The following is a 13,775-nucleotide window of genomic DNA, read 5'->3' as shown; positions in this document are numbered from 1 at the left end:
CAACTTAGGTGAAGCCTAAAACAGCAGAACCAGGACTCAGAGGTCTTCTAGGCCCAGATCACAAGCTCTTGTCTTTGCCTGTCAAAGCACACAGTTCCCACTGGTGTCCCTCAAGCTCTCTCTACTCCCCAGAGCTCCACCCAAACAAGACCCGAGAAGCCAGCAAGTCGGCTTCCCCTTCCAATCTAGCTACTGAGCACAACCAACAGGAAAAAGCCCCAGGGACAGCGGGAGCCATCTCTTCCGTGCTACCTGCTGTGCGACGCCCACAGAAAAAAGCAAAAACGGCACATGCTCCAGCCAAGTGAGTCTCACAATTTCACTGGCGTATGTGGCTCTTATCGTGGGCAGAAGTTGTGTCATGCCACTCGGCCCTTGGCTGGCAAGATACTGTCCACCACGTAAATTTAATGTTAGCTTGTAAACGTCTCTGGTTTGTAGCTGCACAACAGCAGTAAGTAAAAGCTTTCTGGAAAGATAGCTTCCTGGGCCTCGCCCTTGGAGAAAATCATCTCATGGATCTGGAGAGCCCAAGAATCCATTTTTACACGTACCTCCCTAAGGTGGTTGGAGTCACAGCGGGTTGGAAGGCCACTAACCCATCTTTCAAAAACCTCCTCTCTGGACCCCATACCACTCCCCACTCCTTCACAGCCAGAATTTTCCACCTCCCTCCTCCCCTTCTAAGCAGTCCTTAGCATCCTCAGATCTGCCCCCAACACCAAAGAGGCTGCTGGTGGAGGTCCGGCAATGACCTCCATGTGGCTGACCCAACAGGCACCTCCACTTCTCCTTTTGCTCAGCCCTGGCACAGCACACTTGGTCTCCCTTCCACCTCTCCCACAACCCTTACTATCTTCTTAGTAAATCCACTGCCACCATCCTGTAAATGCAGAAGTTCCTCAGGGCTCACTCAGTCCATCTTCTCTACCTGCCCTACGCCGTCCCCTGGGGTACCCCACCCAAGCCGCACCCCTACATTAACAGCCTCACCCAGACCTCCCTTCTGAGACCTCACATTCTGCTTGCTCCATGGCTCAACAGGGATCCAGTATAATTTTCAAATTTAAAAACCCAATTTTCATGCAAAGATTGAGCATATTTCAGTCTTATTAACTCAATAAGGGGCCCACTAAAATGACAAAGCTAGGTAAAAAGAGGATGGAAGAAAGAAAAAAAAAAAGGTTAATAAAAATATTTTTTTAAAGAAGTTATAGGGAATTCCCTGGTGGTCCAGTGGTTAGGACTCCACGCTTCCAGTATTGGGGAAACTAAGATCCTGTAAGCCCACAGCCAAATTCTTTAATAAAAAGATGTTATAAGAAATTTACACGTGATCGATGAAAAAAGGTATGATTGCTAAATGAGATAACAAGCCAGTTAATGTCCTGAAGAATCTCTCTTCTCTACCTAACAGAAATCATCTGCATCCTTTCTAAGTTTACAGAGTATGTGTCCTAAGGAATAAAAAACACAGTGACAATCCCTAAAGCACTGGATGCCCCTGAAATGGGCTTCCTAGATAATGCTCCAGTGTGACATTAGAAAGTCACGAAATCATATTTAATTTCCAAGTTTAGGGATAATTTTTCTTACACTGGGGTCTGTGAATTTGGATGGGATCTTTATTTTCACAAATTTCACTGAAATAAATAAACTGCATCTTTATTTTCACTAATTTCACTGAAATTTAGTCTTCCCTTTATTATGAATGTAGGTAACCAATTATAGTAGCACTGACAATGTCTGTGACCAATAGAAATCACATCTTCTCAGCACAAGAGGATTATTGCAGATATCTATGCTCATCACTACTTACAATTTACAGAAATTATCAACTCTGTCACTAGATCTTCCTACGTGATGCATTAAAAAAAATACATACTACTTTGTCACGATTTGTTAAAATATTTTGATAACTATTTCAATATCACTGGTTTCTTCTATAATCCAATGCATACTGTTTTATACATTTTAAAACATTTTTTTGAGAAAGGGTCCACAAGTCTTCAGAGAGGCCTTTTCTGACGCCCTGCAATAGGGTAGGGACCCTTGTTACACATGCTCTAACCACTTTATCTCCCTCCTTCCAGCATGTCCTACTTGAATTAAATAATAAATTAGTGGTCTCTCACCATGCAATGGGAGGAAAGGATGGTATCCATCCTTTTTATCAGTTTGTCCCCAATGCCTTGCACAGTATTTCTGGCTCATAAGAGTCTCATGAGGTATCTGTTAAAAACAAAAGAAGAAAGATCTGTGGAATGAATGAACATGATATATGTAACACGCAGACGGTGGTCCATGTTCCTTTGAAATAAGGAGCATGTACAACACCCTGCCCAGGACCCAGCCAGGTCAGACTCCTTGGTGAGAGCAAAGCTGCTTGTTCCTCAGGAGCCTGCCCTACTTGGCCCTAGAGCAGAGCTTTCCAGCCAAGCCCACGACTTGGCTCAGAAGCTGGATCACCCTTATGTTTAAGCCCCAGCGTAAGCCCTCGACCTCGATCTCCATTAATACCTTCCAAGGCAAGGATTAAAGGATCTGCTCACGAATTAAAGACATCTGCTCATGCCAAGGGGTTAGAGGAATGGTGGGATTCTTTGCAGTGATGGATGCTCTACTCCTGCCCCAGCCAGCTGTGAAGAGCGGGAAACCCTGAAGCCAAGCACAGGCTCATCACCAGGCCATCTGGGCACAGAGCACACATCCAAGCTGGGGGCTCAGCATGACCTCAGGGAATAAAAAGATGCAAAAAGGCTATTCCAACCCCACATCCCCACCCCTCAAAACATAACTGCAAAGTTAACTATTTAGAAGTGATTGTAAACTGGTGAATGGACATAGGTGAATGGACTGGTATAAACTGGTGAATGGACATAGGTGGTCTCAGGGGACAGTTACCTAGAGTCCTGCAGGGAGGGTGGTGAGAAGGGCGAGGAGGATGGTCAGTGAGAGCCTGGCTGCGGCCCTGCCTCCCGTATTCAGGCCATCAGGGAGCTAAAGAGCAAGGATCATGGACACCCCAGGTAAATGGCTGGTGCTGCTATTTCAGAAAATAGCACCTGCCAAGGAGGCTGCCCAGTCAGATGACCCATTCATCTGTCTATGCCCTCCCCTTCCAGGCCATGCCCATCGATGGTCTCTCTCTCCCCACTCTCTGTCAACTTACCCATCCCTCTCTTGAAGTAACAGTACTCAACCGGCTTATCTCACCCAGCTCACGTGGGACGCAGAACCACACAGACGTGAAATACACCGAAATACTTTGCAAGCCCTCTACAATGACCAGGTGTTTTATAATTCTTGTCGACAGGTCGAATGGGAAGCCAGAGACTCAGGTCAGTGCTGCAGGATGGGCAAGGCACAGTGCTCCTTCCCTCTCCCACCACGATGCCAGGGGTGGGGGAAACGAAAGGACGGCAAGAAAACCACCAAAGTCCGGTAATGCAGGAGAACTTAGGCTCTCCTACACCCCAGGGGTCACTCCCTAGTCCACTGTCAGCCTCCAAAACCTACTACAACCACCAAGGGAAATACAAGAGCCTCACAGAACAAAACCACAAAGCTGGGGCAAACCCTCCAGGGAGGCAGTGTGGTTGGTATCTCCAGTCTCAAGAGAGGACCCACCTTCAGAAAAAAGGAGAAAAGCAGAGCACTTAAACTCTTAGCCCCTCTGTGCACACACACCCACACTCCCCACCCATCCAGAGGCTCTGAAGGGCCCAGTGCAGAGGGGCAAGGAGCCATCAGGACCTCGGCTCCAGGGACCCATGATGGCAAGAATCCAAGAATCCTATGGTACAGCCCCCTACCCACGGCTCACAGCCTCCACTCATAGCCCCTCTGGCCTTTCACTGGCTTCCGAAAGGCACACCTTCTCCAACCACCTGAGGTGCCTGCAGGCTCCTATTTACTGCGCATGCCCATGTGCCATGCACTGTGCTGGGTGCTCCCTGTATTATTTCTGATCCTTTCAACTCTGTACAATGGATATTATTACCATTGCTGACAAACAAGAAAATAGGCAGGGCCCAAGGTCACACAGCTCCTGATTGTGGCTAAAGGCTCATGTTCTTTCCGTAACATCACACTGGACTTCATCTTGTACATAACAGAGAAGAAAGTAAGAGGAAGAATGTGTTGTTTTGGGAAAATTAATCTAGTCTCTCCCACTCCAACCCAACCCTGCACTGTGGCCTCACTGTTCTTGTTATTAAAAAGGGCAACTTTCATCATGTCTCTCCATTGCCTACAGATTTGAGTCCTGAAAGCTTTGCCAAGAATCTAAGGGTTTTTTTTTTTTACTGGATTCACTTTTCTAGACTTATTTCCCCAGCCCCAGACTCGAATCCTTCTGTCCATCTAGCCTGGTCCATTGCTCCTCATTGCCTACAATTCTGTCTTGGATTCCCTGCCTGCAACACTGATTCCTTGCAGCAAATATGGACCAGGGGTGACTGCATGTCAGGTTTGGGCAAGGTGCCAGGACACAGAGGATCCCCACTGTCACAGAGCTCAGGGTTTGCCCTCCTTGTGAGGCATAAGCTGGGGCCCTTCTCTGGTCGCTGGGTGACCCAGAGACTGATCCTGGACAGAATCCACAGCACCCTGTTTGCCGCTCCTAAGGCACCTGGCCATCCCCCCCAACTCATGTGCCAGTTCTGTTTTAACACTTCCTCTGTAAAGTGCTTATTTCTGTGGGAAAAGTACACTCCAGGTTTCAAGCAGCATTATAATTGGCAATTAGGCCCCCAGGCCAGCCCACAAGAGCCTGTTAAATATATAATGGTGTAGAACCTAAATATGTATACATTAAAAGCTCTGCAGGAGAGACCAGGCAAACATCGCTGCTCCCTGCACCTCCGCCCCTGTCCCACCAGGTTACGCGCTTCATGCCACCCTCAGGGGCAGAGGCCTGGGCAGCAGTGTGGGTGGAAGGAAGCAGGTGGGAGTCGGATGACATAGATGGAGTGGGAAGAATGCCCATCTGTAATTCAGGAGCCGGGCTCTCACACCCGCCTTGTCTTTACAAACTAGGTGGCCTCAAGTGGGTGAGTCCCTTCTCTCTCAAAGCCTCGTTTTTCTCTTATAAAATCAGAGAATTTTGAGTTAGCTCAATAGTTCTCAGACTTCTGAAGCTCACAGAGTAGCAGGATATATTTTAAAATATAATTTAAATAATTAAAACATATATTTTTAATATGTTTAAAATATGTATATAACAAATATTTGAATTTAGATTTTTATCAATTGAAGGCTTTTTTAAAAAATCACAATACAGTATCACTGCTTTCATCTTTTTTTCCAAAAGGACACTCTAAGCCACTCCCCAGCACCCTCTCAATATGGATACCATGTCAGAGAAATTAAGTTTTTAAACTGGAAATACTTGGAATCATGACAAAAAAAAAAAAAAAATTCACCGTTGTTATTTTTCCCATTTGTCTATGAAACTCTGAAAAGGTCATCACAGGCCCACTCTGGGCCTCGGCCTGACACTAAGACCCTTGAGCAGGGTGAGGTCGCGTCCTCCCAAGTTCTGGATGGAGACTATAGGATGGCCTGAGGAAGGGCTGACTGCAGGGAGGAGCCAAGTGGGACAGGATGAAGGGCCAGGCAGCCGCAGGGGTGGGGGACAGGACAGCCTGGCCCTCCCTGCTGCAGGCCCCAGGCAGAGACACCCAGCCTGGAAGGGCTGGGACCAACTTGTCCAAGTGTTGACTGCAGTTCTTTCCATGTCATAGTGTTGGAAGACTGGGAGTCCCCAAAGAAACATTTTTTTTTAAGTTCCTTTACTAACTTCTGATTAAAAGCTAATGTACATTCATATAGAAAACTTGAGAAATATAAAAAAAGCATAAACAAAGAAGTAAGCAAAAATCACCCACAACTCCACCTTCCAGAGCAATCACTGTTGACATTTGGATGTTCAGCTAATCCCTCACTTCTGCAGCTAGCTTCAGCCACCCTGGGATTCCGTTTTGTATCCTGCTTTTCCCCTAATTATCATACACAAGTACTTTTTCATGTCCTTAGATAGTCCTCATAAGCATTATAAAATATTTTGAAAATAAATCCAGCATTCTAGCAAATACATACATCCTTTATAAACATCCCTTTCCATGGTATGGGTAGGGCTACAAGTCATTTAAACACGTTGCTATTCTTAAGCATGTAAGCCACTTCCATATTTTTGCTACTGTAAAAAATATGATGTGTGTACACCCCTGTCCATGAATCTCTGTAGACCCCTTCACACTTCTTTGCATCTCTTGGGTCATAGACCAGTGTCCTGCACGTATCAGTTCAGTTCAGTCGCTCAGTCGTGTCCAACTATTTGCGACCCCATGAATCACAGCACGCCAGTTCTCCTTGTCCATCACCAACTCCTGGGGTTTACTCAAACTCATGTCCATTGAGTCGGTGATGTCATCCAGCCATCTCATTCTCTGTCGTCCCCTACTCCTCCTGCCCCCAATCCCTCCCAGCATCAGGGTCTATTAAATGAGTCAGCTCTTCGCATTAGGTGGCCAAAGTATTGGAGCTTCAGCTTTAGCCTCAGTCCTTCCAATGAACACCCAGGACTGATCTCCTGGTTGGACCTCCTTGCAGTCCAAGGGACTCTCAAGAGTCTTCTCCAGCACCACAGTTCAAAAGCATCAATTCTTCGGCGCTCAACTTTCTTCACCGTCCAACTCTCATATCCATACATGACCACAGGAAAAACCATAGCCTTGACTAGATGGACCGTTATTGGCAAAGTATTGTCTCTGCTTTTTAATATACTATCTAGGTTGGTCATAACTTTCCTTCCAAGGAGTAAGCGTCTTTTAATTTCATGGCTGCAATCAGCATCCGCAGTGATTTTGGAGCCCAAAAAAATAACGTCTGACACTGTTTCCACTGTTTCCCCATCTATTTCCCATGAAGTAATGGGACCAGATGCCATGATCTTCGTTTTCTGAATGTTGAGCTTCAAGCCAACCTTTTCACTCTCCTCTTTCACTTTCATCAAGAGGCTTTTGAGTTCCTCTTCACTTTCTGCCATAAGGGTGGTGTCATCTGCATATCTGAGGTTATTGATATTTCTCCCAGCAATCTTGATTCCAGCTTGTGCTTCTTCCAGCCTAGCGTTCCTCATGATGTACTCTGCATATAAGTTAAATAAGCAGGGTGACAATACACAGCCTTGACGTACTCCTCTCCCAATTTCGAACCAGTCTGTTGTTCCATGTCTGGTTCTGTTGCTTACTGACCTTCATACAGGTTTCTCAGGAGGCAGGTCAGGTGGTCTGGTATTCCCATCTCTTTCAGAATTTTCCACAGTTTATTGTGATCTACACAGTCAAAGGCTTTGGCATAGTCAATGAAGCAGAAATAGATGTTTTTCTGGAACTCTCTTGCTTTTTCCATGATCCAGTGGATGTTGGCAATTTGATCTCTGGTGCCTCTGCCTTTTCTAAATCCAGCTTGAACATCTGGAAGTTCACGGTTCACGTATTGCTGAAGCCTGGTTTGGAGAATTTTAAGCATGACTTTACTAGCGTGTGAGATGACTGCAATTGTGCAGTAGTTTGAGCATTCTTTGGCATTGCCTTTCTTTGGGATTGGAATGAAAACTGACCTTTTCCAGTCCTGTGGCCACTGCTGAGTTTTCCAAATTTGCTGGCAAATTGAGTGCAGCACTTTCACAGCATCATCTTTCAGGATTTGAAATAGCTCAACTGGAATTCCATCACCTCCACTAGATTTGTTCATAGTGATGCTTTCTAAGGCCAACTTGACTTCACATTCCAGGATGTCTGGCTCAAGGTGAGTGATCACATATCTCAGATTTACTGAGAGCTGCACATATCAGCTCTCAGTAAATACTGAGTAAACAAAGAAACCCAATCAATTCTCAGGAGCTGGGGAACCCTTATCACATGGACACAGTTTATATTTACAGAGGCCCATCCTGGTGTCTGGGCTTCCTCAGTGGCTCAGTGGTAAAGAAAATTCCCTACAATGCAGGAGCCGCAGGAGACATGGGTTCGATCCCTGGGTTGGGAAGATCCCCTGGAGGAAGGCTCGGCAACCGGCTCCAGTAATCTTGCCTGGAGAATCCCAAGGACAGGGGAGCCTGGCAGGCTACAGTCCATGGAGTCACAAAGAGTTGGACACGACTGAAGCAACTTAGCATAGCATGGCACCCTGGTGTCCACTCACCACTCGTCACTGACTCTACACCTCAGTCTCATACCTGCTAAGCCAATCATGGGCTTGGGGAAAGGAGAAAATGCCAATTCCTTGCTGATGACTCCCGGGTTCTAGTGCTCTCAGCAAACCTACCCACTCTCCCCACCTCCCAGTGGAGGGCATCAGCAGATCTCAACTGCCTGGATGACTCCCACGCTCGCTCCTGACAGCTCAACTCACCCCTCAGGAAAGTCATGGCTGACCTTCCCTCTAAATGAATGTACAGCTCTCCTTTGGTGGTGTTCCCAGAACTTCAAATACGGGTACTCACTCTTCTGTCTTTATTTACCCACAGGACTGACTTCCCCGCCCAACTCAGGGCAACAACCAGACTGCAGGAACAATGACTGTTTTGCCCTCCGTCTCAAATCCAACCCAGTGCCAGCCGATAAATGAATGTTTGCTGAATGAAACTTCTTTCTGGCCAGAGTCCCAAGTCTTTCATTTTCACAGGAGGGAAAAGGAAGGGGAAGAAGAAAGTAGACCTTCTAAAACAGACTGAGTTCAAACAGCTTTCCGGGGTGGCACTGGAGATGGCCCCCTCTGCACAGTCCAGCAGCCCTGCCTGGCACAGAGACCACCCAGGCCAACTGGCGGAGGGAACAGAATGCAAACAGAGCATCAGACAAACCTAAACAAGCCTGGGGAAGTGACTCTGCCCCACTCCAGCCCCGTTTCTAAGAGGGAGAAACAGATCTAGAGGGGCAGGGAGCTCCCTTTTCTACCCACTTTCAGACAACCAGAAACTACTGAGCAACTCCTCACTGGTGATCCCAGAAGGGCACAGTATTGAGAAACGGAAGTGTTTAAAACAACTCAATCCACACTCCATTTTTTCTCCTCAAGTGTTGTCCAGCATCCTTGCCACACCCAAAAGAAAAAAAACTGGAAAATCCAGGTTGAAAAGAGTGTCAGAAGCAGGAGTCTCTCTTCAGGAACTTCAGGAAAAGAAGGAGCCAAAACTGTCCCAGAATAAGGGAGACCAGAAACTATAGGAGAGGTATAGGAGACCCACAGAAACACCAAGGCCAAACCCCGGACCCTGGGTGCTGTGGGCACACACATTCCGACCTCTCTCAGCAATGCCCTGAGGTACACTCTCCACCCCCAACCCCAAGTGTAGCAAATTGCTCCGGAGATCCCACATTGCCATAACCCTGGCCCGCCCCTCCTCCCCTCTTGTAGGGTTTCGAAATTTACAGAGCTTCCTCCTCCAATTTGTCATCCGATCATCCTGGCAATCTTGCGTGGGGGGGGGGGGGGGTGGTACCTAAAGCGTCCCCATTTCACGGATGAGGAGATTAAGTCACCTACATTAAATGATAGGCCGCATCACAAGACAGAAAGTGGCTGAGGTTCCAGCCAGCCTCAGTTGGGCAAAGGAGCAGAACTCCCCGCCCCGGCGACCCCACCCGGCCAAGCCAAGTCTGGCCGGCGGGGGGCTGCTTGGGAGGGCAGTCCACGTGGTGGCCGGCAGTTTCCCGGCTGCTCAGGGCCAAAACCAAGATCTAGGTGGCCCTAAAACAAGGTTTCAGGCAATGCAGGTGCCAAGCATCCCTTTCCTACCCTAAACTCACACAGGTGCAGGGCCCCGAGACTGGGGCACAGCGCCCCCGCAAGCCGCCGGCTTTCCGCCCTAGCCTGTGGCAGCCCCCTGACCTGCACCCCCGTAAAGTCTTGTCCACCGCGCAAGCCCCCAGCCAGCGATCGCCCAGCGCCCCCGGGCTTCCCGACCCCGGGCTCCTTTCGACCTTTGAGTGCCGAAGCACTCCGCAGGGAGGGCACGGCGACAGCCCCGCCGCCTCCCGCACAGCCACCGGGTCCCCGCCCGTCCAGCACGCACGCCCCCAGCCAGGCGCGCGGAGGCATCATCTCCCCGCAAGTCCCGGGAGCGCCGGGAGCAGGGAGCTTGGACCTGCACGCCGGGCGCACGTGCAGTCCCGGCCCGAACCCCAGCGCCACAGCCTCACCCAGACCGCTAGCGGCAGGAGCAGCCACGCCGGCACGACCCGCGCCATCCCTGCTGCCGCTGCCCCCAGCCGGCTCCGGTCCCCACTCGGGCTCCCGCGACCGCAGCTTCGCCGGGTGCAACCGCCGCCGCCACTTCCCAATTGCTCCCCGCCTCCGAGTTCCCGGTGCCACGTCTGCCAAAGCATGCGCACCACGCTGGGAGAGCCGGCCCGGGAGAAGTGCGTGCTGGGAGTTGTAGTTTGCAGCACGGCTGAACTTGGCCCCCTGGCCAGGTAGACTCAAGAGCCTAGTGCGATATGGTCAAGGTCAGAGTAAGGGAAGGCAGTTAATTTGGGGGGCTTACTCTGTGCTTAGAACTTTAGAAAAAACATGTCCTTCGGCTCACAGAGAAAAGTTTTATTTTTCCCACTTTGAGGATGAAGAGGTGGCCCAGAGAATTTAAGTAATTTGACCCAGATCACACAGCCTGCAAATGGCACCGTCCAGTGCTGCTTGTGGAGGGCGGAAAAGCCCTCATCCCTGCCTCCCGCCTACTGTTCCTTTTTTTTCATTCAAGAAACTTTTATTGACCTGTTGGAAAACAATTTGACATTTCCTCAGATAGTTGAATACAGATTACCATATAACCTAATAACCACATTCCTGGGCATGTACCCCAAAGATTTGAAAACAGGCATCCAAGTCTTTACACAAATGTTCACAGCAGCGTTATTCACAATAACAAAGAGGTGGAAACAACCCAGGTGTCCACTGAGAGATAAATGGATAAACAAAATGGGATGTATTCATACAGCGGGATATTATTCCATCATTAAAAGTAATGAGCTACTGATACATGCTACAGTGTGGTTGAAGCTTGAAACTATTATGCTAGAAAAGAAACTAGACACAAAAGTATGCATATTGTATGATTAGATTTTTATGAGCCATCCAGAAACAGGCAAATTCAGAGGCACAGAAAGTAGATTAGTGGTTTTCTGGGACTGAGAGGAGGGATTGGCGAGTGACTGTTCACTGGGTGCAGGATCTCCTTTGGAGGTGATGAGATGTTTTGAAGCAAGACATAAGTGATGGTTGCACAACCCTGTGAATGTACTAAATGTCACTGAATTGTACACTTTAAAATGGTTATTTTTTATGTTTTGTGAATTTTATCTCAATTAAAAAACCCTTTATTGAACCCATTCATGTGCTAAAATATTCATGCATGGAATCAGTTATTCATTTAAGAATGTTTTTTAAACACCTACTATATTCTGAGGCTTGAGATGGACAAGGATGTACAATCTAGGATTGATAGGTTATAGCTGAAAGAGCTCATACTGTCTGGCGGTCCCAAGCTCAATGCCTAGAAGTCATCCTTGATCCATCCTCACTTCTCAACAGGCCCATTCAACCCATCACCACGTCATGTCAGTTCTACTGCCAAAATATTGGATTGGCCAAAAAGTCTGTTCAGGTTTTCTATAAGACGTTACAGAAAAAATCCAAACAAACTTCTTGGCCAACCCAATATCTCTCTTCTGCCACCTCCCAAATCTAAGTTACTGACATGTCTCAGCCCATGCAAGGGTAAGACTGCTCCTTCCATTTGCCTGCTCCTTCCTCCCTAAACCCCCTACAATACAGTTGTTACTGTCAGTTGGATTTTGTTTGCCATTTCCTTGAAACCCTCCAATGGTTTCCCATTGCCCATAAAATGAAATCCAAACACTTCCGCATGAGCTAGACTTCATCTACTGTCTCTCCTCTATGTTGTCTACTTGGCTTCAGTTACACAAACCATTATTTCCTGCACATTCCCGGCCATCAGAGCTGTTCCTACTTCAAGGCTAGTACTTTTCCTATTCTCCCTGCCTTAACACTTTCCCTGGCCCTTGGTCCAACTGCCACCTTCTCATCTCTTCAGGGCTCGCCTCTATGTAAGAGAAAGGCCCTTGGAGCAACCCATTTAAAGGAGATTTTACCCTCTCCACCCCAACCCCCTCATTCTCTAACTCAGCTTCCACTGTTTCTTTGCTAGCACTTACGGCATTCTGCAATTACTTCTTTAGTTGGTATGTTCATTTTCCATTGCTACAAGTGGAATATAAGTTTCACATCTCTCTTGCTAACCACTTAACTTCTGAGCCTAGCATAGGACCTGAGCCTCAGGTGGTTTTTGGAATTCTTTTTGATGAGTAACTGAGTGATTGAATGAAGTAACGTGTTGGAGAATTTCAGAAATTCCCAAAGCAAGTTGAGACAGGGCTTCCTCTGCATGCTCTGCATCTTCAAGCTCATGATCTACATGTGGAAAGTGGGCCTTTCAGCTCCTTTCTGTGGGTCCCTGTTTCTCATCTGTAAAATGAAGCACCTGGTGAGGATGCAGAGCAACTGTACTCCCAAATGATGATAGGCGCATAAATTGGTTTGACCACTTTGGACAATGGTGTGTGTACAAAACGCCTACCAAAATGTTCATAGCAGCTTTATTCATAGTAGCTTGCTGGGGACTGAATTTTATTCTTTCTCCCCCACTGTCCCCCCGCACCCCGCCAAGTTCATATATTAAAGTCCTACTCCCAGTACCTTAGAATGTGCCTGTATTTGGAGATAAGGTCTTAAGAAGTAGTTAAGATGAATGAAGTCATTGGGGTGAGCCCTAATCCAATATGGCTGGTATCCTTATAAAAAGACCAAGGAAAGGAAAGACTGTGTGAAGACACAAAGGGAAGGTGGCCAGCTACAAGCCAAGGAGAGAGGTCCTCAGGTGAAACCAACCCTGCTGATACTTTGACCCTGGACTTCTAGCCTCCAGAATTGTGAGAAACTAAATTTCTGTTATCTAAACCACTCCGTGGTACTTTGTTATGGTAACCCTGACAAACTAATATAGGGGCAAACTGAAAACTATCCAAATGCTCTTGAAAAGAAAAGTAGATAAGTAAATGATACTCTATTCAGCAGCAGCAACAGCAAAAGAACAAAATACAGCTATCCACAGCAACATAGATGAATCTCCAAACCCTGATGTTGAGCAAAAGTAGCCAGGCATGAAAAAGCACATACTGTATGATTCCATTTATCTGAAATTCAAGAACAAGCAAGCATAATCTCTGGTGACAGAAGAAAACTAAGCGTTCCCACAGTGCAGGGAGGGAGGGGAGAAGGAGAGATCAACTGGGAAAAAAATAGGAGCAAACCTCTGGGTGCTAGCAATGCTCTATATTTTGATTAAATGACTGTTATATGGCAGTCTACATATGTAAAGACTAATTTATTAATTGAGCTATATGCTAAGATTTGTATACTTTGTGCTGTGCTTAGTTGTTTAGTCATGTCTGACTCTTTTTGACCCTGTGGACCCACCAGGCTCCTCTGTCCATGGGATTCTCCAGGCGAGAATACCAGAGTGTGTTGCCATGCCCTCTTCCAGGGGATCTTCCCAACCCAGGGATCGAACCTAGGTCTCCCACATTGCAGGCAGATTCTTTACCATCTGAGACACCAGGGAAGCCCAAGAATATTGGAGTGGGTAGCCCAGCCCTTCTCCAGAGAAACTTCTAGACCCAGGAATCTAA

At 47.4% G+C, this 13,775-nt stretch overlaps 1 protein-coding gene across 1 annotated transcript in view; it reads right to left on the bottom strand.

Annotated features, from left to right (window-relative positions):
• PDIA5 (protein disulfide isomerase family A member 5) overlaps positions 1-10,395 on the bottom strand; it is a 93,428-nt gene extending 83,033 nt beyond the window's left edge. The window contains exon 1 of the mRNA XM_055395329.2: positions 10,212-10,395. Within this exon, the coding sequence (XP_055251304.2) occupies positions 10,212-10,259 (48 nt within the window). The 5' untranslated portion in view covers positions 10,260-10,395. The remainder of the gene's footprint in view (positions 1-10,211) is intronic.
• Between the last annotated feature and the right edge of the window lie 3,380 nt (positions 10,396-13,775).

This window comes from Moschus berezovskii, chromosome 1 (genome assembly GCF_049115385.1).
Source record: "Moschus berezovskii isolate FMDL1 chromosome 1, NW_MosBer_1.0, whole genome shotgun sequence".
NCBI classification, from domain to species: Eukaryota; Metazoa; Chordata; class Mammalia; order Artiodactyla; family Moschidae; genus Moschus; species Moschus berezovskii.
Note: the sequence above shows the minus strand (reverse complement) of the source record. Positions and strands in the feature narration are given on the sequence as shown.